This window comes from Piliocolobus tephrosceles, chromosome 12, assembly GCF_002776525.5.
Source record: "Piliocolobus tephrosceles isolate RC106 chromosome 12, ASM277652v3, whole genome shotgun sequence".
Lineage (NCBI taxonomy): Eukaryota > Metazoa > Chordata > Mammalia > Primates > Cercopithecidae > Piliocolobus > Piliocolobus tephrosceles.
Window position 1 is genome coordinate 88,054,483 of NC_045445.1, and position 27,185 is coordinate 88,081,667.

At 39.2% G+C, this 27,185-nt stretch overlaps 1 protein-coding gene across 4 annotated transcripts in view; it reads left to right on the forward strand.

The window, feature by feature from the left end:
* The window catches only part of ZC4H2 (zinc finger C4H2-type containing), a 112,270-nt gene that overhangs the window by 33,222 nt on the left and 51,863 nt on the right, over positions 1–27,185 (forward strand). Inside the window, exon 1 of one of the 4 annotated variants that reach the window (XM_023198445.1) lies at positions 21,384–21,586. The exons of 2 other annotated variants lie outside the window; for them this stretch is intronic. In XM_023198445.1, coding sequence (XP_023054213.1) covers positions 21,534–21,586 — 53 coding nt within the window. In that variant the 5' untranslated portion in view covers positions 21,384–21,533. Of the gene's footprint in view, positions 1–21,383; positions 21,587–27,185 lie in introns of those variants that run through there. One more of the 4 variants, XM_023198442.1, reaches the window with a different exon arrangement.

Genomic DNA, 27,185 nt, shown 5'->3' on the forward strand with positions numbered 1-27,185 from the left:
ATCAGGATGATGTCGGCCTCATAAAATGAGTTAGGGAGGATTCCCTCTTTTTCTATTGATTGGAATATTTTCAAAAGGAATGGTACCAGCTCCTCCTTGGATGATGGGGTTTTCTAAATATACAATCATGTCATCTGCAAACAGAGACAATTTGACTTCCTCTCTTCCTATTTGAACACCCTTTGTTTCTTTCTCTTGCCTGATTGTCCCGGCCAGAACTTCCAATACTATGTTGACTAGGAGTGGTGAGAGAGGATATTCGTGTATTGTGCCAGATTTCAAAGGGAATACTTCCAGCTTTTGCCCATTTAGTACAATATTGGCTGTGTGTTTGTTGTAAATAGATCTTATTATTCTGAGATGTGTTCCATCAATACCTACAGTATTGGGAGTTTTTAGCATGAAGCCATGTTGGATTTTATCAAAGGCCTTTTGTGCATCTATTGAGTTAATTATGTGGTTGTTGTCATTGGTTCTGTTTATGTGATGGATTAAGTTTATTGATTTGCATATGTTGAACCGTCCTTGCATCCCAGGGATGAAGCTGACTTGATTGTGGTGAATAAGCTTTTTGATGTGCTTCCAGATTCGGTTTGTCAGTATTTTATTTTTTTTTTATTTTTATTTTTTTATTATACTTTAAGTTCTAGGGTACATGTGCATATCGTGCAGGTTTCTTACATATGTATACCTGTGCCATGTTGGTGTGCTGCACCCATCAACTCGTCAGCACCCATCAATTCATCATTTATATCAGGTATAACTCCCCAGTGCAATCCCTCCCCCCTCCCCCCTCCCCATGATAAGCCCCACTGTGTGATGTTCCCCTTGCCGAGTCCAAGTGATCTCATTGTTCAGTTCCCACCTATGAGTGAGAACATGCGGTGTTTGGTTTTCTGTTCTTGTGACCGTTTGCTAAGAATGATGGTTTCCAGCTGCATCCATGTCCCTACAAAGGATGCAAACTCATCCTTTTTTTATGGCTGCATAGTATTCCATGGTGTATATGTGCCACATTTTCTTAATCCAGTCTGTCACTGATGGACATTTGGGTTGATTCCAAGTCTTTGCTATTGTGAATAGTGGCGCAATAAACATACGTGTGCATGTGTCTTTGTAGTAGAATAATTTATAATCCTTTGGGTATATACCCAGTAATGGGATGGCTGGGTCATATGGTACATCTAGTTCTAGATCCTTGAGGAATTTCCATACTGTTTTCCATAATGGTTGAACTAGTTTACAATCCCGCCAACAGTCTAAAAGTGTTCCTATTTCTCCACATCCTCTCCAACACCTGTTGTTTCCTGATTTTTTAATGATTGTCATTCTAACTGGTGTGAGATGGTATCTCATTGTGGTTTTGATTTGCATTTCTCTGATGGCGAGTGATGATGAGCATTTTTTCATGTGTCTGTTGGCTGTATGAATGTCTTCTTTTGAGAAATGTCTGTTCATATCCTTTCCCCACTTTTGGATGGGGTTGTTTGTTTTTTTCTTGTATATTTGTTTGAGTTCTTTGTAGTTTCTGGAAATTAGCCCTTTGTCAGATGAGTAGATTGCAAAAATTTTCTCCCATTCTGTAGGTTGCCTGTTCACTCTGATGGTAGTTTCTTTTGCTGTGCAGAAGCTCTTTAATTTAATGAGATCCCATTTGTCAATTTTGGCTTTTGCTGCCGTTGCTTTTGGTGTTTTAGACATGAAGTCCTTGCCCATGTCTATGTCCTGAATGGTACTACCTAGATTTTCTTCTAGGGTTTTTATGGTAATAGGTCTAACATTTAAGTCTCTAATCCATCTTGAATTAATCTTCGTATAAGGAGTAAGGAAAGGATCCAGTTTCAGCTTTCTACTTCTGGCTAGCCAATTTTCCCAGCACCATTTATTAAATAGGGAATCCTTTCCCCATTTCTTGTTTCTCTCAGATGACATGATTATATACTTAGAAAACCCCATCGTCTCAGCCCAAAACCTTCTTAAGCTGATAAGCAATTTCAGTAAAGTCTCAGGATACAAAATTAATGTGCAAAAATCACAAGCATTCTTATACACCAGTAACAGAGAAGCAGAGAGCCAAATCAGGAATGAACTTCCATTCACAATTGCTTCAAAGAGAATAAAATACCTAGGAATCCAACTTACAAGGGATGTAAAGGACCTCTTCAAGGAGAACTACAAACCACTGCTCAGTGAAATCAAAGAGGACACAAACAATGGAAGAACATACCATGCTCATGGATGGGAAGAATCAATATCGTGAAAATGGCCATACTGCCCAAGGTTATTTATAGATTCAATGCCATCCCCATCAAGCTACCAATGAGTTTCTTCACAGAATTGGAAAAAACTGCTTTAAAGTTCATATGGAACCAAAAAAGAGCCCGCATTGCCAAGACAATCCTAAGTCAAAAGGACAAAGCTGGAGGCGTCACGCTACCTGACTTCAAACTATACTACAAGGCTGCAGTAACCAAAACAGCATGGTACTGGTACCAAAACAGAGATATAAACCAATGGAACAGAACAGAGTCCTCAGAAATAATACCACACATCTACAGCCATCTGATCTTTGTCAGTATTTTATTGAGGTTTTTCACATCAGTGTTCATCAGGGATATTGGCCTGACATTTTCTTTTCTTCTTGTGTCTCTGCCAGGTTGTGGTTTCAGGATGATCCTGGCCTCATACATGAGTTATGGAGGAGTCCCTCTATTTCTATTGTTTGGAATAGATTAAGAAAGAATGGTACCAGCTCCTCTTTGTACTTCTGGTAGAATTAGACTATGAATCCATCCTGGGCTCTTTTTTTTTTTTTTTTTTTTTTGATTGGTAAACTATTAATTACTGCCTCAATTTCAGAACTTGTTATTGATCTATTCAGGGATTCAACTTCTTCCTGATTTAGTCTTGGACGTGTGTATGTGTCCAGGAATTTATTCATTTCTTCTAGATTTTCTAGTTTATTTGCATAGAGGTGTTTATAGTATTCTCTGATGTTAGTTTGTATTTCTGTGGAATTGGTGGTGATATCCCTTTATATTTTTTTTTCTTTTTCCTTTTTTTTTTTTTTTTTTTTTTTTTTTTGAGATGGAGTCTTGCTCTGTCACCCAGGCTGGAGTGCAGTGGCACAATCTTGGCTCACTGCAATCTCCACCTCCCGGGTTCACAGCATTCTCCTGCCTCAGCCTCCCAAGTAGCTGGGACTACAGGCACCCACCACCTTGCCTGGCTAATTTTTTGTATTTTTAGTAAAGATGAAGTTTCACCATGTTAGCCAGGATGATCTCGATCTCCTGACCACGGGATGTGCCCATCTTGGCCTCCCAAAGTGCTGGGATTACAGGCATGAGCCACTGCACCCGGCCCCCCTTTAACATTTGTATCATGTCTATTTCATTCTTCTCTCTTTTTTCTTCTTTATTAGTCTGGCTAGCAGTCTATCTATTCTGTTAATCTTTTCTTCATTCATTGATTTTTTGAAGGGTTTTTCATGTTTCTATCTCTTTCAGTTATGCTCTGATCTTAGTTATTTCTTGTCTTATGCTAGCTTTTGAATTTGTTTGCTCTTGCTTTTTAGTTGTTTTAATTGTGATGTTAGTGTTTGATTTTAGATCTTTCCCACTGTCTGATGTGGGCATTTAGTGCTATAAATTTCCCTCTAAACATTGCTTTAGCTTTGTCCTAGAGAATCTAGTATGTTGTCTTTGTTCTCATTCGTTTCAAATAACTTATTTATTTCTGCCTTAATTTTGTTATTTACCCAGTAGTAATTTAGGAGCAGATTGTTCACTTTCCATGTAGTTGTGCAGTTTTGAGTGAGTTTTTTAATCTTGAGTTCTAATTTGATTGCACTGCGGTCTGAGGGACTGTTTGTTATGATTTCCTTTCTTTTGCATTTGCTCAGGAGTGTTTTACTTCCAATTATGTAGTCAATTTTAGAATAAGTGTGGTGTGGTGCTGAGAATAATGTATATTCTGTTGAATTGGGGTGGAGAGTTCTTTAAATGTCTATTATTTCCACTTGGTCTAGAGCTAAGTTCAAGTCCTGAATATTCTTGTTAATTATCTGGCTCTTTGCTCTGTCTAATATTGACAGTGGGGTGTTAAAATCTCCCACTATTATTGTGTGGGAGTCTAAGTCTCTTTTTAGGTTTCTAAGAACTTGCTTTATGAAACTGGGTGCTCCTGTATTGGGTGCATATATATTTAGGATAGTTAGCTCTTCTTGTTTTATTGATCACTTTACCATTATGTAACGCCCTTCCTTGTCTTTTTTGATATTTGTTGTTTTAAAATTTGTTTTATCAGAGACTAGGATTGCAACCCCTGCTTTTTTTTTTTTTTGCTTTCAATTTGCTTGGTAAATATTACTCCATCCCTTTTTTTTTTTTTTTTCTTTTTGAGTCTATACATGTCTTTGCACATAAGATGGGTCTCCTGAATACAGCACATCAATAAGCTTAACTTTTTATCCAACTTGCCATTCTGTTTCTTTTAATTGGGGCATTTAGCCCCTTTACATTTAAGGTTAATACTGTTATGTGTGAATTTGGTTCTGTCATTATGGTGCTAGCTGGTTATTTTGCCCATTAGTTGATGCAGTTTCTTCATAGTGTTGATGGTCTTTACAATTTGGAATGTTTTTGCAGTGATTGGTAGTTTTTCCCTTTCCATGTTTAGTACTTCCTTCAGGATCTCTTGTAAGGCAGGCCCAGTGGTGACAAAATCTCTCAGCATTGCTTGTCTGTAAAGGATTTTACTTCCCTTTTGCTTATGAAGCTTAGTTTGGCTGGATATGAAATTCTGGGTTGAAAATTATTTTCTTTAAGAATGTTGGATATTGACCCCCCAATAACCCTATAATCTTCTGGCTTCTAGGATTTCTACGGAGAGATCTGCTGTTAGTCTGATGGACTTCCCTTTGTGGGTAACCTGACCTTTCTCTGTGGCTGCCCTTAACATTTTTTCCTTTGTTTAAACCTTGGTTAATCTGATGATTATATGTCTTGTGGTTGCTCTTCTTAAGGAGTATCTTAGTGGTGTTTTCTTTTTTTTCAGGAAGTTGAATGTTGGCCTGTCTTGCTAGGTTGGGGAAGGTCTCCTAGATAATATCCTGAAGAGTGTTTTCCAACTTGGTTCCAATTTCCCCGTCACTTTCAGGTACACCAATCAAATGTAGTTTGGTCTTTTCACATAGTCCCATATTTCTTGGAGGTTTTGTTCGTTCCTTTTCATTATTTTTTTCTCTAATCTTGTCTTCGTGCTTTATTTCACTGAGTTGATCTTCAGTCTCTGATATACTTTCTTCTGTTGATCAATTTGGCTATTGATACTTGTGTATGTTTCACAAAGTTCTTGTGCTGTGTTTTTCACCTTCATTAGGTCGTTTATGTTCTTCTCTAAACTGGTTATTCTAGTTAGCAATTCGTCTAACCTTTCTCCCAAGGTTTTCAGCTCTCTTGTATTAGGTTAGAACATGCTCCTTTAGCTCGGAGGAGTTTGTTATTACCCACCTTCTGAAGCCTATTTCTCTCAATTCATCAGACTCATTCTTGTTTGGTTTGGTTTCCTTGCTGGAGAGGAGTTGTGATTCTTTGGAGGAGAAGAAGCATCCTGGGTTTTGGGATTTTCAGCCTTTTTGTGCTGGTGTTTCCTCATCTTCGTGGATTTATCTACCTTTGGTCTTTGGTGTTGGTGACCTTCTGATGGGGTTTCTGTCTAGACATTCTTTTTTTGTTGATGTTGATGCTATTCCTTTCTTTTTGTTAGTTTTCCTTCTAACAGTCAGGCCTCTCTGCTGGAGTTTGCTGGAGATCCACTCCAGACCCTGTTTGTCTGGGTGTCACCAGTGGAGGCTGCAGAACAGCAAAGATTGCTATGTGTTCCGTCCTCTGGAAGCTTCTTCCTAGAGGGGCATCTTCCAGATGCCCGAGCTCTCCTGTATGAAGTGAGCTGGGAGGTTTCTCCCAATCAGGAGGCATGTGGGTTAGGGACCCACTTTAGGAAGCAGTCTGTCCCTTAAGCAGAGCTCATGTGCTGTGCTTGGAGATGCACTGCTCTCTTCAGAGCTAGCAGGCAGGAACATTTTTAGTCTGCTGAAGCTGTGCCACAACTGCCCCTTCCACCAGGTGCTCTGTCCCAGGGAGATGGGGATTTTATCTATTTGTATGTTGGTCCACTTAATGGTATACCACAGGTCCCTTAGGCTCTATTCACTTTTCTCTATTATTTTCTCTTTGTGGTTCTTAGGACTGGGTACTTCCAGTTGTCCTATATTCAGGTTTGCTGATTCTGACTTCTGCCTGCTCAGATTTGCTAGTGAACCCCTGTAGTGAATTGTTTTTATTTCAGTTATTGTACTTTTCAGCTTAAAAATCTGTTTGTTTCCTTTCTAAAATTAATATTCCTATATGTATATTTTCATTTTGTTCATACATTGTTTACTGATTTCCTTTAGTTCATTGCTGATGGTTTCCTTTAGCTCTTTTAGCATATTTATGACAGTTGTGTTAAAGTCTTTGTTGGTAATCTCAGCATCTGTGCTTCCTCAGGGATGGTTTCTGTCTGTTTATTTTCTTTTTGAATAAGCCTTCTTTTCCTGTTTATTTTTATGCCTTGTGCGTTTTTGTTGAAAACTGGACATTTGAATATTATAATGTGGTAACTCTGGAAATCTGATTATTTCTCCTTCTCAGAGTTAGCTGTTTTTTTGTTTGTTTGTTTTAAACACTGTAATAGTTTCATTACTTTTCCTATTTTTGCAGATACTGTATTTCTTGTCTGTGGTTACTGAAGTTTATGTTTCATAGCTTGTGTTCACCTATGGCTTTCACATATTTCCTTGAATTCCAGGAGCTAAAACAAACAAACAACACATTCACCTATTTCTGTCTTTACAAATTTTCTCTATGCTGGGCCACTCCATCATCACTTAGCCTGATCTTAGCCTTTAAACACTGAGCCTAGGGATCAGCCCAAGGTGGAAATCTGTGCTCTTATCAGGTCTTTTCTGAGTATGCATCTTGTCCTGGGCGTAACTGTGGCTTTCTAAATTATTTCATATACACAGATACTTTGAATGCCCTGATTTCCCAAGCAAACTCCCTCAGATTTTTCTCCCAGACCTATTGCATATTTCATTGGTAATCTATTGCCCCAAGCATCTTCATGTTGTTTATTTGCCTTGCTTTACAATATTTTTAAGCAAATATTTTTTTTCCTGGTCTGAGTGGATTCCAAGGTAGGTAAAACAGAAAAGAGCACCTTGCATCATTCCTTCAGGCAGCGCCCAGACAGTTGGAAAATACTTGGCATGTGAGGTCTGCTATGCTCCTTCCAGAACCAGGGACCAGGATTCCACTCTGAGAGTGTAGCTACCATCTTCAAGATGTAGCTAAGTGTACCTAAGGCCTGATGTGGTGGCTCATGCCTGTAATCCCAGCACTTTGGGAGGCCAAGGCAGATGGATGGCTTGAGCTCAGGAGTTTGATACCAGCCTGGACAATATGGTGAAACCCCATCTCTACTGAAAATACAAAAATTAGCCAGGCATGGTGGCACATGCCTGTGGTCCCAGCTACTGGGGAGGCTGAGGTGGGAGGATCACTTTAGCCCAGGAGGCATAAGATGCAGTGAGACATGGACTGCACTCCAGCCTGGATGACAGAGTGAGACCCCATCTCAATAAAACAAAAGACCACTGCTAAGGTGGAGAGGCAGTGGGGCAAAGGCAAGTAAAAACATCACAAGATATCCTACCATTTTAAAGTTGCCTTTTTCTTGATTTGGCATGTTCTCAGCTACTATAAACCACTCTTTTTAAGAGGCTGATAAAGTTGATTCTGATAGTTTCTGCTTCTTTTTAAATATTCCTATAGAGGGATGGGAATGGAGCCGTTTACTCTGCCATTTTCCTGATATTACCTAGAAAGTCCATTCTGTTTTTTAATGACAAGGGGATTATGTGAAACTGATTTACTTTTTTCCCCATGAATCCTAGAAAAGCATGACTGATTTTGTAATTTCCTTATGACTTTGACTGTTAAGAAGCTCTGAGATAGATTTGTGGCTACCACTAGGAGTTATATAAGATTTTGTTTTCTAGTTCTACTTCTGTATGTATCTTACTTTATGCTTTAATTTCCCATTTGTCCCTCTTTACTCTTTCATTTTCTTTGTTTTTTGTTTGTTTGTTTTGCAATGTTTGTATCTCTGTAAACTGCATGAAATTCTTTTTGTGGAAGAAAGTGAGAGACAAATAAGGGATTAGGATTAAGGTTCTAATATTTTCACCTACTACTGGGTCACCTTTAAACTGTTAAAGAATCTACCATAAGTATTTGTTGAAATTCTGTTGCTTTAACACCACAATATTGCTTCAGTAAATAAAAAAGCCAAGCAGAGCACAAAAAGTATATCACAGATAATAATTCATGATTGTAAAATGAATTCCTGAACCTGCCTTTCAAACATGAAGTTCATAGGCTGGAAATGATAAAGTTAACAGGAACAAATTGGAAGTAAAAAAAGAGTGCAGGGTTTCTGAAACTTGAATAATATAAAGCAAAACTTTTCATGGATCCCTAAGAATATCCTAATTTGAACAACGTAGATATAATAACATTTAATTTGACTTGTTTATATGAAGTATTGCATAGTGGTCAACACATGAGCTCTGTAGTCAGATTGCCTGGCTTTGACCCTTGCTGTGTCACTTATGAACTTGGTGACCTTGACTAGTTACATTACCTCTCTGTGAGTCTGTTTCTGCCGCTTTAAAAATGAGAATAATACTAGAGCCTAATTCATAACATTGTTGTGAGAATCATAGTAATTAATACCTGTAAAAGGTTAACAGTGCCTAGGCTATATTAATCATTCAATGAAGGTTACTTATTATTTAATGATGAATCATCATGCAAAAGTGAAGTCATATTTCCATAACTGGCAAAATAAAATACTTGAGGCATTTTTTTAAGTGGAGACACAAACATTTTAAAATTCTGATATAGACCTTTCCAATGGGAAATAATTATCTTAGACACATGAAAATACACATAAGTAGGATCTTGACTGCCATTTAGTAAGTGGTTTTGAGCAAATTTACTTCATCTATTTGCATCTGAGTTTCCTCATCTGTAAAACGAGAGTTGAACTAATAACTGCCTTGAGGATGAAATGAAAGACTGCAGGCAAAGCACCAAGCAGAGTGTTTGCACATAAGTGCTCACACATTTCTTATTATTATTCTGAAAAAAAGAGTCGGCAGGTTTAAAATGAAGAGGAGGGGAGGCTCTGGGGGAGTAGGGTAGAGGAAGACCCTTAGCAATAAGTAGGGTCTTATTCCATTTGCACTGTTATAACAAAATATCATAAGCTGGGTGCCTCATTAACAACAGAAATTTGTTTATTGCATTTCTGGAGGCTGAGAAATCCAAGATCGAGGGACTAACAGATTCCATGTCTAGTGAGGGCCTGCTTCCTCATAGATGGCTCTCTTCTCACTGTAACTTTACGTGGCAGAGGGGGAAGGAACCTCTGTCTGTCGTCTTTTATAAGAACACTGACCTAATCACCTCAGAAAGGACCTGGGTACTAATGCCATCACCTTGGGTATTAGGATTTTAACATAATTTTTTTTTAGGGGAACACAAAGATTCAGGTAGTAGCAACTAGGAAACCTGAGATTAAGAACTAAAATCAATAAATCAGACAACATATGAATGGCAGGGTGATAACACCAAGACAGGGAGCTTGAAGGGAAGAGGTGGCTAAGCTGATGCCATCTCCACTGGGGGAATGTTGTCAAATAAAATACAAGATGCCTGTTAAATTTGAACTTTATATAAACAAAAAAATCTAATATGTCTGAAATGTTGCATGGCACATACTTGTACGAAAAACGTATTTGTTGTTTATCTGAAATTCAAATTTAACTGGGCATCTTGTATCTTTATTTGCTAAATCTTGCAACTCTATGGTGGAGGATGCAACAGTCTTGCTTGCAGAAGTTGGCTAATGAGAGCACAGTTAAGTGGCCCAGGACCAGGATCCAATACCTGATGTGACATCACTAAGTTAAGCTTTCTAGTAGGTGTGTCAGGCAGCCAAGGATCCAGATTCCTGTGAAATACTCAGGAATCACCAAGGAGATAGCACCTGGGATTTTGGAAGATTCTGCTCCAGGACACGGTCTGCATCCAGGAGGTGTGAGGATCAGATCTGTCTTAAGTAAGGGTTTTGGCAGACAGTGAAAGCAGGGTGGAGAATGATGAGCCTTGATAGTGCTTGGTATGTGTGGGAGGAAAAGAGGGAATGGAACTTGGCGGTATCGACCACAGTAAACCATCAGCACAAAAGATGGGAAAAAAGCAGAAATGTAGCCCTGAAGACTGGGCACACCATGAGACAGAGCAGGCAAGTTAGAGTTAGGGAATGACGTACCAACTTGACCAGGTCTGATCCCTGGGATCACTGAACTCTGGGTATGCTTGGGATAAAGGAAGCTTGGGGAATTCAGCTATTGTGAGGGATCACCCAAACCAAGTTTGAGAATGTGAATAAATTCTGAACCCCACAAGGCAGTGGGCAGAGGTTATTATAAGTCTTGCTGATGAGCTTATAAACTGGAGCATATCTGAGCCTCTATGTAGGCATTAGTGGATACAGCTACAATCTTAGCAGACATGTAGATGACATAGATTGAGGGATGTTCAATCTGAGCCTATCAGAGATTGGAGTCAGGAGGGGAATGGGAACAAGAACACTCATTTGCTCTGAATGTCTCATTTATGAAAGGTCTTAAGTTGAGACTGAAGAGTTTATATTGTCAATGAAATAAGGCATGGTTTGACATTTTTATCAAGATATAATTCACCATAAATTTCACCAATAAATATATACGGTTATGTTTTAAGTGTATAATTTAGTACATTTTCAATATTTTGGAACCATCATGACTATCTAATTCTTGAACATTTTCATACCCCATACCCATTAAGAAGTCACTCCCCCATTTTTTCCTCCTGGCAGCCCCTGGCAACCATTAATTTACTCTCTGTCTCTATGTACTTGCCTATACTGTATATTTCACATGAATGGAATCATACAACATATAGTCCTTTGTGTCTGACTTTTACTTAACATCATATTTTCAAGGTTCATTTGCTTTAGCATGTGATCAATACTTCATTTGTTTTATGGATGAATAATGTTTCATTGTAAAGACAGACCAAACCTTATTTATCCACTCATCAATCAATGGGTATTTGGGTTCATTTCTACTTTTTGGGCTCTTAAGGTTAATGCTGCTATAAACATTCACATACAAGTTTTTGTGTGGATATATGTTTTTATTTCTGTTGGGTATATACATAGGAGTAGAATTAATGAGTCATGTGGGTAATTCTATGTTTAACTTTTTGAGGAACTGCCAATGTTTCTACTTTTTTTCTTTTACTCCTGGCAAGCTGTGAGAATAGTTTTGTTTGTTTTATTTTGAGACAGGGTCACGCTATGTTTCTCAGCCTGGTCTTGAACTTCTAGGCTCAAGCACTCCTCCTGCCTCAGCTTCCCGAGTAGCTGGATTTACAGGCCCACACCACTGCACCCCTCCACTTTGTAATATGTCAGGATTCTTAAAAATAGAAAAAAACTTGAGCCATTCAACAACTGTTAAGTCCTATGCTTAACCAGTATTGACCACTGGGATGATCTTGAAGGTCCAGTGGAGATAACAGTGACAATGTAGCACCACAACCCCTAAGTAAGCTCTTATACAATCACCATTACATCTTCCCATACCTTCCCTCTTTTATCTTCATTTCACAGAGATAGGGACATGTAAAGTGAATATTCAAATCTTTCAGCTACACTGAATTTTCCAGGTAATGATACTTTCTTCGCAGGAAGGCATTATTATTTTCCCATTTTTGCAGATGGGAAACTGAGGCTCCAAGAAGTAAAGTGCCTTGTCCAAGGTCCCACATCCAATCAGTTGTTAAGCCTACATTGAATACTAGGATTTTCAACACCTGGTCTAAGATCCTTTCAGTGTAGTCTTTGCCCCTATGTGTCTCTGAAAAAGGTAGAAGATTGCTGATCATTAACACCAGAAGGGAAAGAAAGAAATTGGAGAGGAGGAGAGAAGGCATATTGTTTCTCTCTGTGAGCATAGTATGACTGGGAATAATTCATCTGAGGGGAAGTCATTCATTCCCCATCTGTACAGCATTAATTCACTGAGGGCTGGGTCTATACTAGGCCCTGGAGACACAGAAAGAGAAGGAAGAGGGCTGAAACTAGAGTGAGGTGAGTGGAGGTAGTTGCCTTGAGCATAATTTTAAGGGAATGCTGAAAATCTCAGTAATCAAGATAAACAATATTTTTTCTTAATTAACTTTTTGTTTTTATTATAGATTCACATGCAGTTGCAGAAAAATGATACGGATAGATCTCATGTAAATTTTACTGTGTTTTTCCCAAAGTAACCCCTTGCAGAACTATAGTACAATACCACAGAGAAGATATTGACATTAATATAATCAAGATACAGAATGTTTCCACCACCACAGTGAACCCTCATATTGCCCTTTTGTAGCCATACCTACTTCCCTCCCACTACCATTCCCTCTGTAACCTCTGATAACCACAAATCTGTTTCCCATTTCTGTGATTTTGTCATTTCCAGAATGTTACATGAATAGAATCATATCGTGTGTAACCTTTGGGGATTGACTTTTTTTACTCAGCATAATTCTCTGGAGATTTACCCACAGATGTATCAATAGTTTTCTTTATTGTTGAGGAGTATTCCATGGTATGGATATACCAATTTGTTTAAACATTCCCCTGTTGAAAAACATATGGGTTGTTTCCAGTTTTGGGCTATTATAAATAAACTACTATAAATATGTATAGGTTTGTTGTAAACATAAATTTTCACTTTTTTCTGGAGTAAATGTTCAGGATTGCAATTACTAGGTCATGTGGTAGTTGTGTGTTTCTTTTTTAAAAATACAAAATTGACAAACCATTGTCCATAATGGTGGTACCATTGTGCATGCTCACCTGCAATGTATGAGTGACTCCGTTTCTCTGTGCCAGCATTTGGTACTGTCACCATTTTTTATTTTAGCCTTTCTGATAGGTTATAGCAATATTGTGTTATGGTCTTAATTCGCATTTCTCAAATGGCTAATGATATTGAAGAAATTTTCATGTATTTACCATCTGTATAACCTCTTCAGTGAATGTTTCTTCATATCTTTTGACAATTATTTAAATTATATTAAGTTTTACTGTTGAACTTGGAGGGTTCTTAATATATTTTAGATACTAGTCTTTTGTTGAATATGTAGTTTTCAAATATTTTTTCCTAGTGTATAGCTTGTCTTTTCATCCTCTTTCACATAGAAAAAATTTTCAATTTTGATAAAGTCCATTTTATCAGCTTTTCCTTTTATGGATTATGCTTTTGGTGTCAAATTAAGAATCCTTTGCTTAGTCCGAGATCCAAAAGGTTTTCTCCTTTCTTTTTTTCCTAAAAGTTTTATAGGTTTACATTTTACATTTAAATCCATCATCCATTTTGAGTTAATTTTTGCATAAGATGTGAAGTCTTTCGAGTAAAAATTTTTTTTCCTAACAGATATTCACTTTCTCCACCATCATTTGTTGAAAAGATCTTCCTTTCACCTTTGTGAGAAAAGAAAAAAGAAAAAAAAAAAAAAACAGTAAACCAGTTTGGCATATATGTGTGAGTCTTTGTCTGGGTCCTGTATTCTGTTCCATTGATCCATATGTCTATTCCACCACCAATACTACATAGCCTTGATTACTGTAGCTATCTAATAAATGTTGACATGAGGTAGAATGATTTATTCCACTTTATTCTCTTTCAAAATTGTTTTTAGCTATTTCAGTTCCCTTGCCTTTCTATATAAATTTTAGAACTATCTTGTCTGTGTCTACCAAAAATATTTCTGGATTTTGATGTCAGTTGCCATTAAACCTGTATATCAATTTGGAGATAATTGACATTTTGTCCCAGTGTTTATCATTAGGCTCCTGCCTTGTTCTTTATGCCCCACTTTGCTGTCCAGGTCACCAGGTCCTCTAAAATGAAGACCTGCTTTTCTCTCACTGGACAATCTGTCTACCTTCCTCCATTACTTCCATCTTAGAGACTACCTGAAGTCTGATAGCTGGATTATTTTTTGATCCAGTTTATGATGTAAGTTGAGATATATTTTTATGTGCTAACATATACTATATATGATGTATCTTATTAATTGGAAGAGTAGATTATGTAATAAGTGTATATAGTAAATTTATGATCATTTTATAGGACTGGGAACATGATTTTACTATTTTTAAATAATGTCAGATGTTTAAATTTGTTATATCCTCAATTTTATGACAGATTGGCCATCTCTATGATGCATTTATTTGGTATTTTCATTTCCAAGTAGATAAGCACAATCCTTTTCAAGTCTTGTGATTTGGAGGATAATGGGAACCTGTCTGATAGGGTAGCTAGGCTGCCAATGATGGAAAACAAGGAGGTAACAAGAAAGTTTATTGAAGAATATCCATCTTAATAATAGCAGACACTTTTATAGTATTTATTATGCTGTTTTAGCCAGTTACATATATTAATTTAATTACAACCCTAAGAGTTAGTCACAATTACTATCATTTCCATTTTCCATATGACAAGACCAAAACCCATAGAGGGGAAGTTATTTGCCCTTGAGTCAGTTAGCTAAAAACAGTAGAGACCAGAGGTGAACTCAGGCAGCCTGACTGAAGAGTCTGGGTGCCTCACCACTATGCATACTGCCACCTGTGCTAGGAAAGGAAGCGATATCTGGGAAGTCGAGCTGGGAAATTACATGTGATATATGCAAGGGGATTTTGAAGGCCCAGGAGAGAACATCTGCCTTCCCACTCCTCTCCCAATCCATTTACTTGCAGATGCCAGATGTTTTATTCATAGGCATAAGGTTTGGTCTATTGTTTACAATGCAACCAACCCCTGGGTGGGGTAATACTAAGATTTATGAGTTATTTTTACTTTCCCAGTCTGTTTCATTTTTATTTTATGACTGTCACTTTTCATTGTACATTTTTATACAGTTGAATCTGTCCATCTTTTCCTTGGGGTTGCTTATCTGTCATTGTGGCTTTACAAGTTATCATCTCTCTAAAGCCTCTACTATAATTGAAACCATTTTTGCCCCAGACTCAGGGGAAATAATGGCTACAACCTTCACATCAAATGCTGCCCTGTCCATTTTGAGATCTTTAAATGAAGCCTGTATCATTGTCTTCTCAAGCGTAAATCAAGACAACTTATTTGTAGTTTTTCATGGTCCTCTCCTGTTTCTATTTACTGAATTATCTCCAAATTTGGGTTCTCAAAATGACTCTGAGAATTAGGGGAAGTGATGAGAAGGATGAGGGATATTTACCTGTACTGAATGCCTATTATATTTCAATCAACGTGCTAGGTGCTTTCTCATACCTTATCTATTTTCATTTAATCATTAAACAGCTCTATGAGGGGGACAAGGGCCCTGTGAATACTTCTAAAGTACCCCAGCCTGGGAAAGATGTGCAGGGAACCTGGTAAGACTCAGTCCTTTTGGAAACTCAATCGCATACTTAGTTCCGGTGATATAAAGGAGGCCGTTAGAAATGGAAGGTCATTGGAGCTAGACAGTCAGTTTTGGTTACTCTCAAAGAGGTGGGAATTGAAGAAGGGGAAGGGTGTGGATGAAAGTTTACTAAGAAAATGCAGTAGATGTACACTAGACTGCTTTTATAATAGGATTTTTTACACTAGGGTTTTTCAGACTTGGAAAGGGGAAAAGTGGGACTCCCCTACTCCCACTGCCAGATCTTTGTTCCCTGAAATTTGCATTTGGGGGATCTAGGTCAGTGACATTGGGTAGGTGAGAAAGAATACAGGAGTGAAAGTTCAATGACATAAAGCCATCAAAAACAGCAATAATCTCAGCTGAAACATTGCCTGAGAATACCTAGCACAGTCTATGTAGACAGATACAAATTCTAGCTAATCATCCACAAGTCCCATCTCGTAGGGGAATCTTCAAAGTTAAGGCTTCAAACACACCCCTCAACACCCCAGCTGAAGGGCTGAAGTGATGGAGGACATGAAAATTATCTGAGAGAGTGTGAAGAATGAGATTACCTATCTCAGCTCCTAACTCCCTAACCTAGGGAGGTCAATTACCATTTCTGTTCTTCAGTTTTTCCATATACCACATGAGTGCCTTCCAGCTGTAACATCGTATGGTTCTCTTTCAGTCTTTCCTGTCTCAGTGAATGGCACTGACCTTATTACTGAAGCCAAAAATCCAGGAGTCATTTTAGATGCCTTGTCTTTCCCTCCGTACCTCTTCATCCCATCCATGAGCTAATCATATCAGTTCTGTGCCCAATAATATGTTTACAATCAGCCCATTTTTCTTCATATCTATTATTACTACTGTAATTCAAGCCACCATCGTTTCTTTCCTGGACAACTGTAATAGTTTTCCCACTGGTTTTCCTACTTCCACTTTTGTCCCAATAAAATCTGTTCTCACAGCAGTCAGTGATGTTTAAAAACTAGATCATGTTGCTCCCCTGCTTAAAACCCTCAATATCTGCCTATTGTAATTAGAATAAAACCCAAACTCATCACCATAGTTTACAATACCCTGTTTTTAGAATAAAAGTTCAATGGCATAAACTGTCTCCTCAGTCTACTTCTGCTCCTCTTAATCAGCCAGAGCCCTACCTACTTTTTTTTCATAGGCTAAGCATTTTCTGACTCAGGACCGTTGCACTGCTATTCCTTCTGCCTGGAGTACTCTTCCTCCAGATCATTGTATGGCAAACTCCTTACGTCTCCACTACAATGTCATCTCTGAACAGCAGGCTTCCCTGAACATCCTAACTAAAACATTCCCCCTCCTGCCACCATTCTCTCCTGTTATCCTCAATTAGTGTTTTATGGGCTTATCTCCCCCTAATATTATTATGTTTATTTCTTTTTCTTTTCTGTCATTATTGTCTGGCTCCTCGTACTAGAATGTAAACTTCCTGAGACCTGGGATCCTGGGTAACTAATAGAACACAGTAGGTGAGGGCATGGCTTCTGGAGGCAGACTCTCTAAATCTGAATCTCAATTCTGCCACTTACTAGCTGTGTTACTCTGGGCAAGTTACTTAACTTCTCTGTGCCTCAACTTCCTCTTCTGTAAAATAAGGATGATAATAATATATATGTCCTGTGAAATTTTTGCAAGGATTAAACTAACTTAATACCTGCAAAGCACTATATATCTCTGGAACCTAGGAGAGTGTCTGGCATGTAGTAAGTGTTCAGTAAATATTTGTTAGCTGTTTGCATGAATTAATCCTCAATGCCTCCTGCTGTTTCCCTCCCTTCCTCTCCCTTCCTGCCTAATTTTGTTCAGGAAGCTTTTCCCTGACTCCTTGCTCACTTCTCAGGACTAAGTTGGTTCTCCCCTTATGTGTGTGCTCACAGAACCTAGACTTATTTCAAGCCCTGATTGCTAGGTATAGCTATATATGTATGCATGATCTTTGTAATAGCTGGTCTCTCACTAAATGGTAAGCTTGGTAAGGGCAAGGCCCATGTCTGTCATATCTGCTATGAAATCTTCACTGAAACCTTGATGGTTCTTGACACATCATAAGTATACAATAAACATTTTTGGGCTGAAAACTTTTGGCTTGTGTTTTTCTCTTAGAAATGCTGATTAAGAAATTTAATGAGAAATTTAATAAGTAATTTGCACTACTTTTTGAAAGGCAATTTGGGACCAAGGATGTTGTTGCATCTCTGCCTCCTCTTAGTTCAGTTCATTGTTGAAGTACAAAGAAAGATCTGTGAATTCAATATTCTGGCCTCCATTTTTAAAGTCTTGATCTATTCCCTGAAAGTATAATCATGTTAACAAAAGACTGACTGACTTCCTTTTTGCTAATTTCTTGCATTTTAATGGTATTAACCCCAACATACCCTGCCTGACTTACCTGTTTCTTAGCAATAAGAATAATTTTAGCCCTGATAAAACTAAGAATTTTTATTTCTACCCCCTCAAACCAATCAGTTCTTCTAATAAAATCATGCATTAGAACTCACTTCTAGCCCATATCTTAAATATTGTTTCAGTCATTGCAAACTTCTGATCAATTGAGAGCTACTGAACACTTACTATGGAAAAGCCACCACCTTGGCTTGCAGATACTGTTTTAAGTGCTGCTTCAGAAGAAGGGGCAGAAGGCTATGGTTTCCTTCTCTTCCCCATACTTTCTCTACAACATTTTCCTTCCTTTCATTGCTAGCCTGGATTCTTAAAACTCAGCAAGGAACAGGTGAAACATCTGTTCTCAAAGAGGTCAAGGAGCCAAAAGCAAACCAACAGAAGCTAAGAGGCATATTACTCTTTCTGTATTTGGACATTTTAATTGTCACAAATAGCACAAGCCTTCTTCTAAGCTCCAGGTTTTCCCACAGCCTCTTCTCTTAGATTAACTGTTATCTCCCTTTAATGTCCATAGATTGGAAGCATGGGACATGCTTGGCCCTCTGCAGACACCCTATATTGGAGTGTACCTTCTGGCTGAAAAGTTAACAGAGGCATTCAGGCCCCATGGTAGCAGTAGCAGCTTCATACAGGCCGCGTGGGGCCATAGGAAGAGCACAGGCCCTTGAGTCAGGAGTCTTGGTTCTGTTTCAGCCAAGTTGGGTGACGTCGGAAAAGTCCTTTGCCTCTCTTGGTCTCAGTTTCCTCATCTGTAAACTAGGATTTCCGTGAGGCTTGAAAGACAAGATAGTTCCCAAATTATTACCAAATCAGACTCTAAACCCATTAACATATTTAATTGAAACAGATACGTAGCCACATCCAGACTTTTACCAGACGTGTGAACATAGTCAGTGGTAAGGATTCTTAGGGTGAAGGGGATAGTGGAAAAAGAGAGAGACATTAGATTTAAAATCTCAAAGACGGTTCATAAATTGCTTCCCACATATCCCTTACAAACCCTTCACTTTTCCCCAAGCCAGCATTAACGCATTATAAACCACTTTATGTTTGACATAGATATGTACACTCAGGACGCCGTTTTAGTTTTGGTTGCTATATATTTTTTTCCAGACACGCTATCTTCATTAATCTGCAAGTAACTTGGTCCAAATTGGGCACAGGCTCTAGCTTCATAACTTATTGTGTGGCCTTGGCAAAACAACTTTCCCTATCCGAGTCAGTTTTCTTCCTTCTAAAAGGGGATGAATCTACTTGCCCCCTTCATATTGGTTGTGAGGATAAAATGATAGGTTGTACATATCAAACTCAGCACAGTAGCCAGTATATGCCAGGCACTTACACAGGCTTGTCACTTACCTCCTCCCCTTACGAGACAGAGCTGGGGCCAGTTCTTGGCTCTGGATCCACAGGGTTTGTGACTAACCAACTCAGTGTTCTTTAAGTACCAACTAGTGGCTCTACAAGATAGCAACCTTCAAGATTATAGGAAAATGTAGACACTAGGGAGAATTTTATGGTTAAGAAAGTTATTACATCTTTGATCCAAAGAAGAGAAAGGCTTTAATTTCTTCCCTGGAGAATGTTTAAAATCACTGTGGACATCCAGAATGACATGAGATTCATGTTCCACAACTTCTCAAGCTCCTACAATATACCAAGCCCTGTATTCAGCATGATCATGGGAATGATCGCATAGAGGCCTCACAACAAGCCTTTGAGGTGGGCTCACTAGGTACATTTTTCAGATGAGGAAACTGAAGCTCAGTAAAAGAAAGGACAAACTCAGAGAAATTTCTGACTCACCTTTAGTTGGGAGTGAGTCACCATCTTCCTTTTGTCCGAAGTCCAGCTCTCTAGGCCTATTTGTGCACTCTGAGTAACTGCCTCTTACCTGGTCTCATGTCCTCTAATCATTCTCTACTTTGCTTCCAGAGTTCCTCCCTAAAATATTCCTCCAACCTTATCACTACCGTGCATTGAAACATACAATAATTAAACATTATTTGGTGCAGAGTAAGCACTTAAAACATGCTTATTAGGGTCAGGCGTGGTGGTTCATGCCTATAATCCCAGCACTTTGGGAGGCTGAGGCGGGTGGATCGCTTGAGCTCAGGAGTTCAAGACCTGTCTGGCCAACATGATGAAATCCCATCTCTACTAAGAAACACAAAAATTGGATGGGCGCCTGTAATCCCAGTTACTCGGGAGACCGAGGCCAGAGAATTGCTTGAACCTAGGAGAAGGAGGTTGTAGTAGGCTGAGATCTGTGCCACTACACTCCAGCTTGGGCAACAGAGTGAGACTGTCTCATAAATTAATTAATTAATTAATTTAAAAGTTTATTAGATAAATGTGTGCCTATAGGATTAAGTCCAAACCCTTTAGTCTGACATTTAACGTATTTCATAGTCTGGCTCCTACCTGCCTTTTCTAAATACTACATTTCCCATTTCTTTTTTCCACCTCTACACCTCATATAATTCAGGCACTCTGAACCACTCATCCTTTCTCTCTCTGTTGTATCCTCACCTGGAAAGCCTATTCTCCTCTATGGTCTGACAAATCCTTAGTCACTCTTGAGACCTATTTACATCTTCTCTGCACAGGTTACACCTTATCTATTCCTGTATTTTGTTTGACACCACACTGTACTGTAATTAATAGGTAAATTTTCAGCCTCTTCTGTTCCTCAACGGCAAGGATTTGCTTTTATTTATCTGCCTCGCCCAGTGACTCCTACAGGACTTCTTCCATTGACTGACAAAGTCCGAGCTTAAGTAATTGTTTTTTGAACGGGTAGCTAGAAATAACAAGGTTCTCCTCCCCACTCTCCTTTCCCCCAGCTTTTGCAGCATCTTCCTCCTCCCATCCTCCTCTTCCCCACCCCCGCCCCACCCTAATTTGAATGCCAAAGTCACTGGTCCCCAGGCAGCAGCTAGCACATTCAACATCTCCGAAGCTACTTTCCCTGCAGGCTTTGTTTCCATCCCCAAGGCATAATTAGCAACTACCGCTAATCTTTTGCGGGTGAGTAGGTGCAAGGACCCCCGAAGGGGAGCGAATGGGTACGTCTCTCATCTCTCCAATTGCCTTCAGGAGTATTTTTTCCCCCATTTTCCCACACACGGGCCAGATGAATATCCCCATTCCTTTGCACTCTTCACAACCTTTGACATAATTATCTATAACAAATTGATTTAAAGTGCGGCTGCAGGAAGGGAAACAGGCATGTCTCGCTTGGCCTTCTGGGAGTTGTAGTCTTACAGGCCCGCGGGCTGCCTGGCTGGCCCTGAAGCTGTGGACTACAGCTCCCAGGCCTCTCCAAGCCCCTAACGCACAGGCTCAGAGCCCCAAGCCCGGAGGAGGTGGCTACATTGTGTCTATTGTATCCTTTGGCTGGTGTATTTGTACATCTCTCGGGACGTGAAATTGACAGTGAAAAGTATGGCAGATGAGCAAGAAATCATGTGCAAATTGGAAAGCATTAAAGAGATCAGGTAAGTGGCACGTTGTCCCCCTCAACCCCCCGCCCCCCTCCAACCAACCCTTCCTTGCGGGAGAGGGCTAATTATCTATTGTTGGGCTGCTTGTCTGGGTAGCTGGAAAGGGGCCCATTCACCACAGACTTGCAGGAGAGGTGGGGATGGGAGGGGCGCTAAGGAGAGTTGAGAGAGAGAGACCTCTTGCCAGATGTGGCTGAGAAAGCAAAGATGAAGAAACACGAGGTTGGTCCCAAGACAGTTTTATTTTTCGAGGTGGGGGTCAGGGCTCTGCATTCATGGTCACGTTTTTAAAAAGTACTTGTGTGCCCCAAGGTGTCTTTGGCTCCTTGCTCTTTAGGAGTCGAGATTTTTTTCCAGTCTCTTGTTCAACTTGAGAACCTGGAGTTTGGGAAAGGCTTTTGAGAGCCAAGTCTAGCGCATCGGGGCTGGTGGCTGCTGCCAGGGGCTGCCAAGTAGGGGTTGCAGGGGAATCTCAGCGGGCGGAGCTGGGAGAATGGCGCGCGCTCGTTTTCCTTTCACTCACTGGCCACTTTCTTCCTTCCTATCCCGCGCTTGGGAGGGGGATGGGAGCAATGGGGATTGGGGACGCGTTCCTGCGCTGATGGTGGGATCGCGACAGCTGCTCTGAGGAGCTGGAGGTGACAGGCGGGCTGGCAAAATAGGAGTTGCCGAAGTGGAGTCCGCCACCCGGTTGCTTCTGGAGCAGCTTTTGGCAAAGCGATGATACTGTCCTTGCTCAGAACACAATAGCGCCAGGCTGTGTAGGCTGGCACAAGGTCTTTCTTCACCTCCCCTTCTCAGCGTGAGCCCCTGCTTTGGCTTTTGCTCTCACTCTGAGAGTGGCCTGGGTCAAGCTGTCTCCCTGGAGTGTTTTCTGAGAACCCAAGGTGGAAGATGTCAAGTGTGTCTCTTTAAGAAATAAGACTTTGAGCATGAGATTTAACCCTTAGAGTGCTGGATGAGACCTACACGTGGTGATTAGTGGTGGTAGGTAAAACACCTTGGTTTCTTCTTCCTCTTGAAACCTCTTGAAGAAGAAACCTTCTTCCTCTTCTTCCTCTTCCTCTTCTTCCTCTTCTTCTCTCTTTCTACAGGAGAGGTAAAGGAAGGGAACTATCATTTATTGAGCCCCCTCCCGCCCCTGTGTGCCAGGCCCTTGGACCTACTTTTGCTCATTCAGCAAGAGTCCTGTGAGCTTCCTACTCCTCCTTTACAGCTGGGGAAATAGAGGCCCAGAGAATTTGAGTGATTTTCCCACAGCCACCCAGCTTGAAAGTGCCACATTTTGTTGGTCTGCCTGCAAAGGTATTCCTTTTCCCACTATGTCCTAGGCAAAGTCTGGAAAGGAGAAAGGAATATGTTGCAATTTTTTTTTTTTTTTTTTTTTTTTGCAAAAGCATCAGAAGTTAGCTAGAAAGTGTGACACCTTGGTACAGTAGAATGCCAGCTGTCATAATAACGATGCAGCTAGTCAGAAGCTTAGGCTTGCAAATGGAGAGCCTAGACTTCCACTCTCACCAAGCTTCAAAGGAACCACCACCCCATGCCCAGAAAAGGACCAGTTGTGAGCAAGGACTTTAATCCCCAGTGAAAATAGACCTTTCCCAGTGAAGACCACATGGGGAACCATGACTTCTACCCTTACCAGTGGTAGCTAGGAGTTTCTACCTCAACCAGCTAGGATGGAATCAGCATAGGCCCAGAGAAAAGGCCAAACTTGCACCTCTAACCAGCAGTAACAAACAGCCCCTCCCCAATCTGGATGTCAAGAGACGGTGGAGAAACTGGACTTCTGCCATCCCTCTTCCATCCAGGAGAGTGTTAGAGAACTGCTAAAACAAAAGATTTAAATAAGATCCAGAGTATCCAACTTTTAATCAAAAAATCACTTTCCATACTAAGATATCCACTTGAATGAGAAGAGAAAATAAACAGATGCCAATACTGAGATGACACCCATGTTAGGATTATCTGATAAGGATCTTAAAGCACCTGTCATAAAAACATTTCAGTGAGCAGTTACAATACACTTGAAACAAATGATAATGTAGAAAATCTCAGAAAATAAATAGAAAGTCTCAACAAAGAAATATAAAACATAAAGAAGAACAAAGTGACATTTTTAGAACTGAAAAATACAGTAACATAAAAACCCCCAAAAAACCCAATGGATAAGTTTAACAGTAAGGTGGAGAAGACAGAGGGAAAAAAATAGCTTACAAATATAAAACAGTAGAAATCACTGTGGAACTATAACAAAAGCTTTAACATTTATGCCAACAGATTCCCCGGAGAAAGAGGGCAGGATTGGAAAGGTATCGGGAAAAATAATGACTAAAAACTTGCCAAATTTTACAAAAGACATAAACATTTAGATTCAAGAAGAGGAGTAAACACCAACATAATCAACACAAAGAAATACACTCCAGGACACATTGTAATCAAATTCTGAAAAATGAAAGAAAAAGGAAACTTCTTCAAAGCAGCTGAAGAGAAACAATTCTACAAAGGAAAATAACTTTAGAATAACAGATTTATCATCAGAAACTGATGATGCCCTAGCATTTTTTAAGTGCTGAAGGAAGAGAAGTGACAACCCAGAAATCTATTTCCAATAATAATATCCTTCAGTACTGAATGGATAATCAAGACATTCTCCAATGAAGAAATACTAAGGAAATTTAGATATACCCTAAAAAAAGATGATAGTAAGCTCTGAAAACAGAAAAAGAAACAATAAACAGTAAGCAAAAACATGGTTAATACAGCAGACTTTCTCTTTCCTCTTGAAATTTCTTATGTTTGATAATTGAAGCTAAATTTATAATGTTATCTAATGTGGTCTCAGCATATGTAGAGGAAATATTTAACACATTTATATTGTAAACTGGGGAATGTAAAGAGATGTAAAGGGGAGGACATGCTTCTACACTTCATTCAAGCATGTACAGTGGTGAAGTCAGAAGATTATTAAATAAGTTATGTATATATAATATATTACTGAGAGAAAACACTGAAAATGCTATATACAAAGAAATGTACTCAAAACATTATAAATAAATCATATATGAATTTTTAAAAAATGCTCGTCACCCACAGGAAGGCCAGGCAAAGAAAATGGAGAAACTAAAATTACAGAGAATAAACAGAAAACAAAAAATAAAAAGGCAGACATAGCCTTAATGTATCAATAATTATGTTCACAACAAATGGTCTAAATACCATGCAAACATTAATCAAAATAAAGCAGGAATGGCCATCTTAATATCAAATAATACAGACTTCAGAGCAAAGAAATTTCCTAGGGACAGAGATGGATATTACATAATGAAAAATAAATGTGTGTGTTCCAAAAGTGACTTAAATTAACCTGCTTTTGACAATTTTACAGTAATATACAAAGGTTAAGCCACTTGGTTTAAAAATTTAAAGTGGAGAAAGTACTATAAACATATACTTCATGTTCACGTATGGACAGGTAAACATGTATGGGAGGTAGAAAGAAGGAAGGAGCAAAGAGTCAAAGAAACTGAAGAAAGGAACTAATATTTGTCAAGCACCTTTTAATTTCAAAGCTCCTGGCTCATTTACTCTTTAGTCTTCCCAAAGAAAATCTGGGATAGGAATTATTACCCCCATTTTACGGATAAGGACATTGAGGATCAGATAGGTTAGGCAACCTTCCCATGGTTACACAGCTAGGAAAGAAAAAATAATATATCCTCCTATTTGCATGGCATACACATTTCAGTGTTATTAACTGCCCTTACAAATGCTAATTACCTGATTAACCATTATTTATATTCACTGTGAATATGACCTATATGACCTATATGAAATGCCTCATCTTCTCCAAAACCTTCTCAAGTTCCCCAGTTAAAATGAATTGCAAGACCCCCACCACAGTCTCCACAGGGAGATTTATTATAGCACTCAAGTTATCCCATCTAATGATGCAATTTCGAATTGATATCTTCCCTTCCTTCCTTCCTTCCTTCCTTCCTTCCTTCCTTCCTTCCTTCCTTCCTTCCTAACTACTCTAATCCTAAATCTCCTGAAGTATAAGCACGGCAGCATATTTCTGTTAAAAAAAATAATAATAATGTTTGCTGGACAGAAGCAGGAATGATGACGGCAGCATCATCTAATGACCTATTGAAGTCAAGCTAAGAGCCTAACACACATTCAGACACGAGCCCAGAAATAGACACATTAATACTCAGCACTCACACCAATGGCAGAATTTGCAGTGGGAAAAACATCAGAAGTGGATTCTCCCACCACAGACCATTTTCTGCTTCTAACTCTGAACACACGCCCACCCCTGTCTTTCCGCCCAATCCCAATCACACTCCCACATTATGTTCCCAACCTCAGCCCCCAAAACCCAAACTAATCTATTTTGCCCATGTTTTCCTTGGACTTTTAAATGGTGATGAAGGAGCATGTAGATAAGTGGAAGAAGAGAGACAAGAATGGAACAAAAGAAGGGTGATAGAAAAGAGGGAAAGGGAGGATAACAGTAATAAAACAGAGACAGTAAGTACAGGCACCATTAAATGGACCAGAGTCCTACACCAGCTCCCCAAGTACATAACAATGTTTCCTTAAAATGCACATGCCATCCATTCATGTGTATTGCATACACTCACACCCTGATGTACACATATCCATACACAAAGAGCTTTCCTCACTTGAAAAAAAGAAAAACCATTTTGGAAGGAGACGTTGCGTTAAGTAGATACTCTTAAATGAATGTTTCTCGACTGGGTCCTTCTTTTCTTTTTTTCATTCTACATGCTCTTTTGAGTAAATTCCTGTACTTCCATGGCTTCAAATATTATCTTCCAAATCTCCAACCTGTATACCCCACCCACATTCATGCTTTAGCCCATACATATGACAGCCTAGTGGGCTTGTCTGCCTGGAAGTTTCACAGATAAATCTCAGCTTTATATCTACATCTCTTCCTACAGCAATCAAGCTCCTCCCCCTAAACCTTTAGTTTAATGCCACCATTTCCTGCACAGTTACCTCAGATGGCAATCTGAAAGTCAATGTTGACTCCCATTTCTCTTTAATGACTCACTTGCAATCACTTAGCAAATTCTACTATTTCTATCCTGAATATCTTACTTAGTACCTGCCCCACTCTCCACCTCCCAGTTCACTGCTCCATTTCAAGCCTTCATTACAACTGGCATGGATATTTGTAATGCAGTATCCATTTCCATCTGAAGAATTACTTCCCTGTATACAGTCTCTGCTGTATCTGCAATGTCATCCACATAGGAAGCTATGAGAACTACTTTCCTAAAGCATGGGTGTTATTTTATTTCTCAAACATCTTCACTAACTTTTCATTGTGTATGACAATCTTTTTGAAAAATACAGGCTGCGTCCCATTATTAGCTCATAAAAATAATTTGGTTGGTCCCTAGTAGCATTTTTAAAAAGCTTTTTTTTTTTTTTTTATTATACTTTAAGTTCTAGGGTACATGTGCATAGTGTGCAGGTTTGTTACATATGTATACTTGTGCCATGTTGGTGTGCTGCACCCATCAACTCGTCAGCACCCATCAATTCATCATTT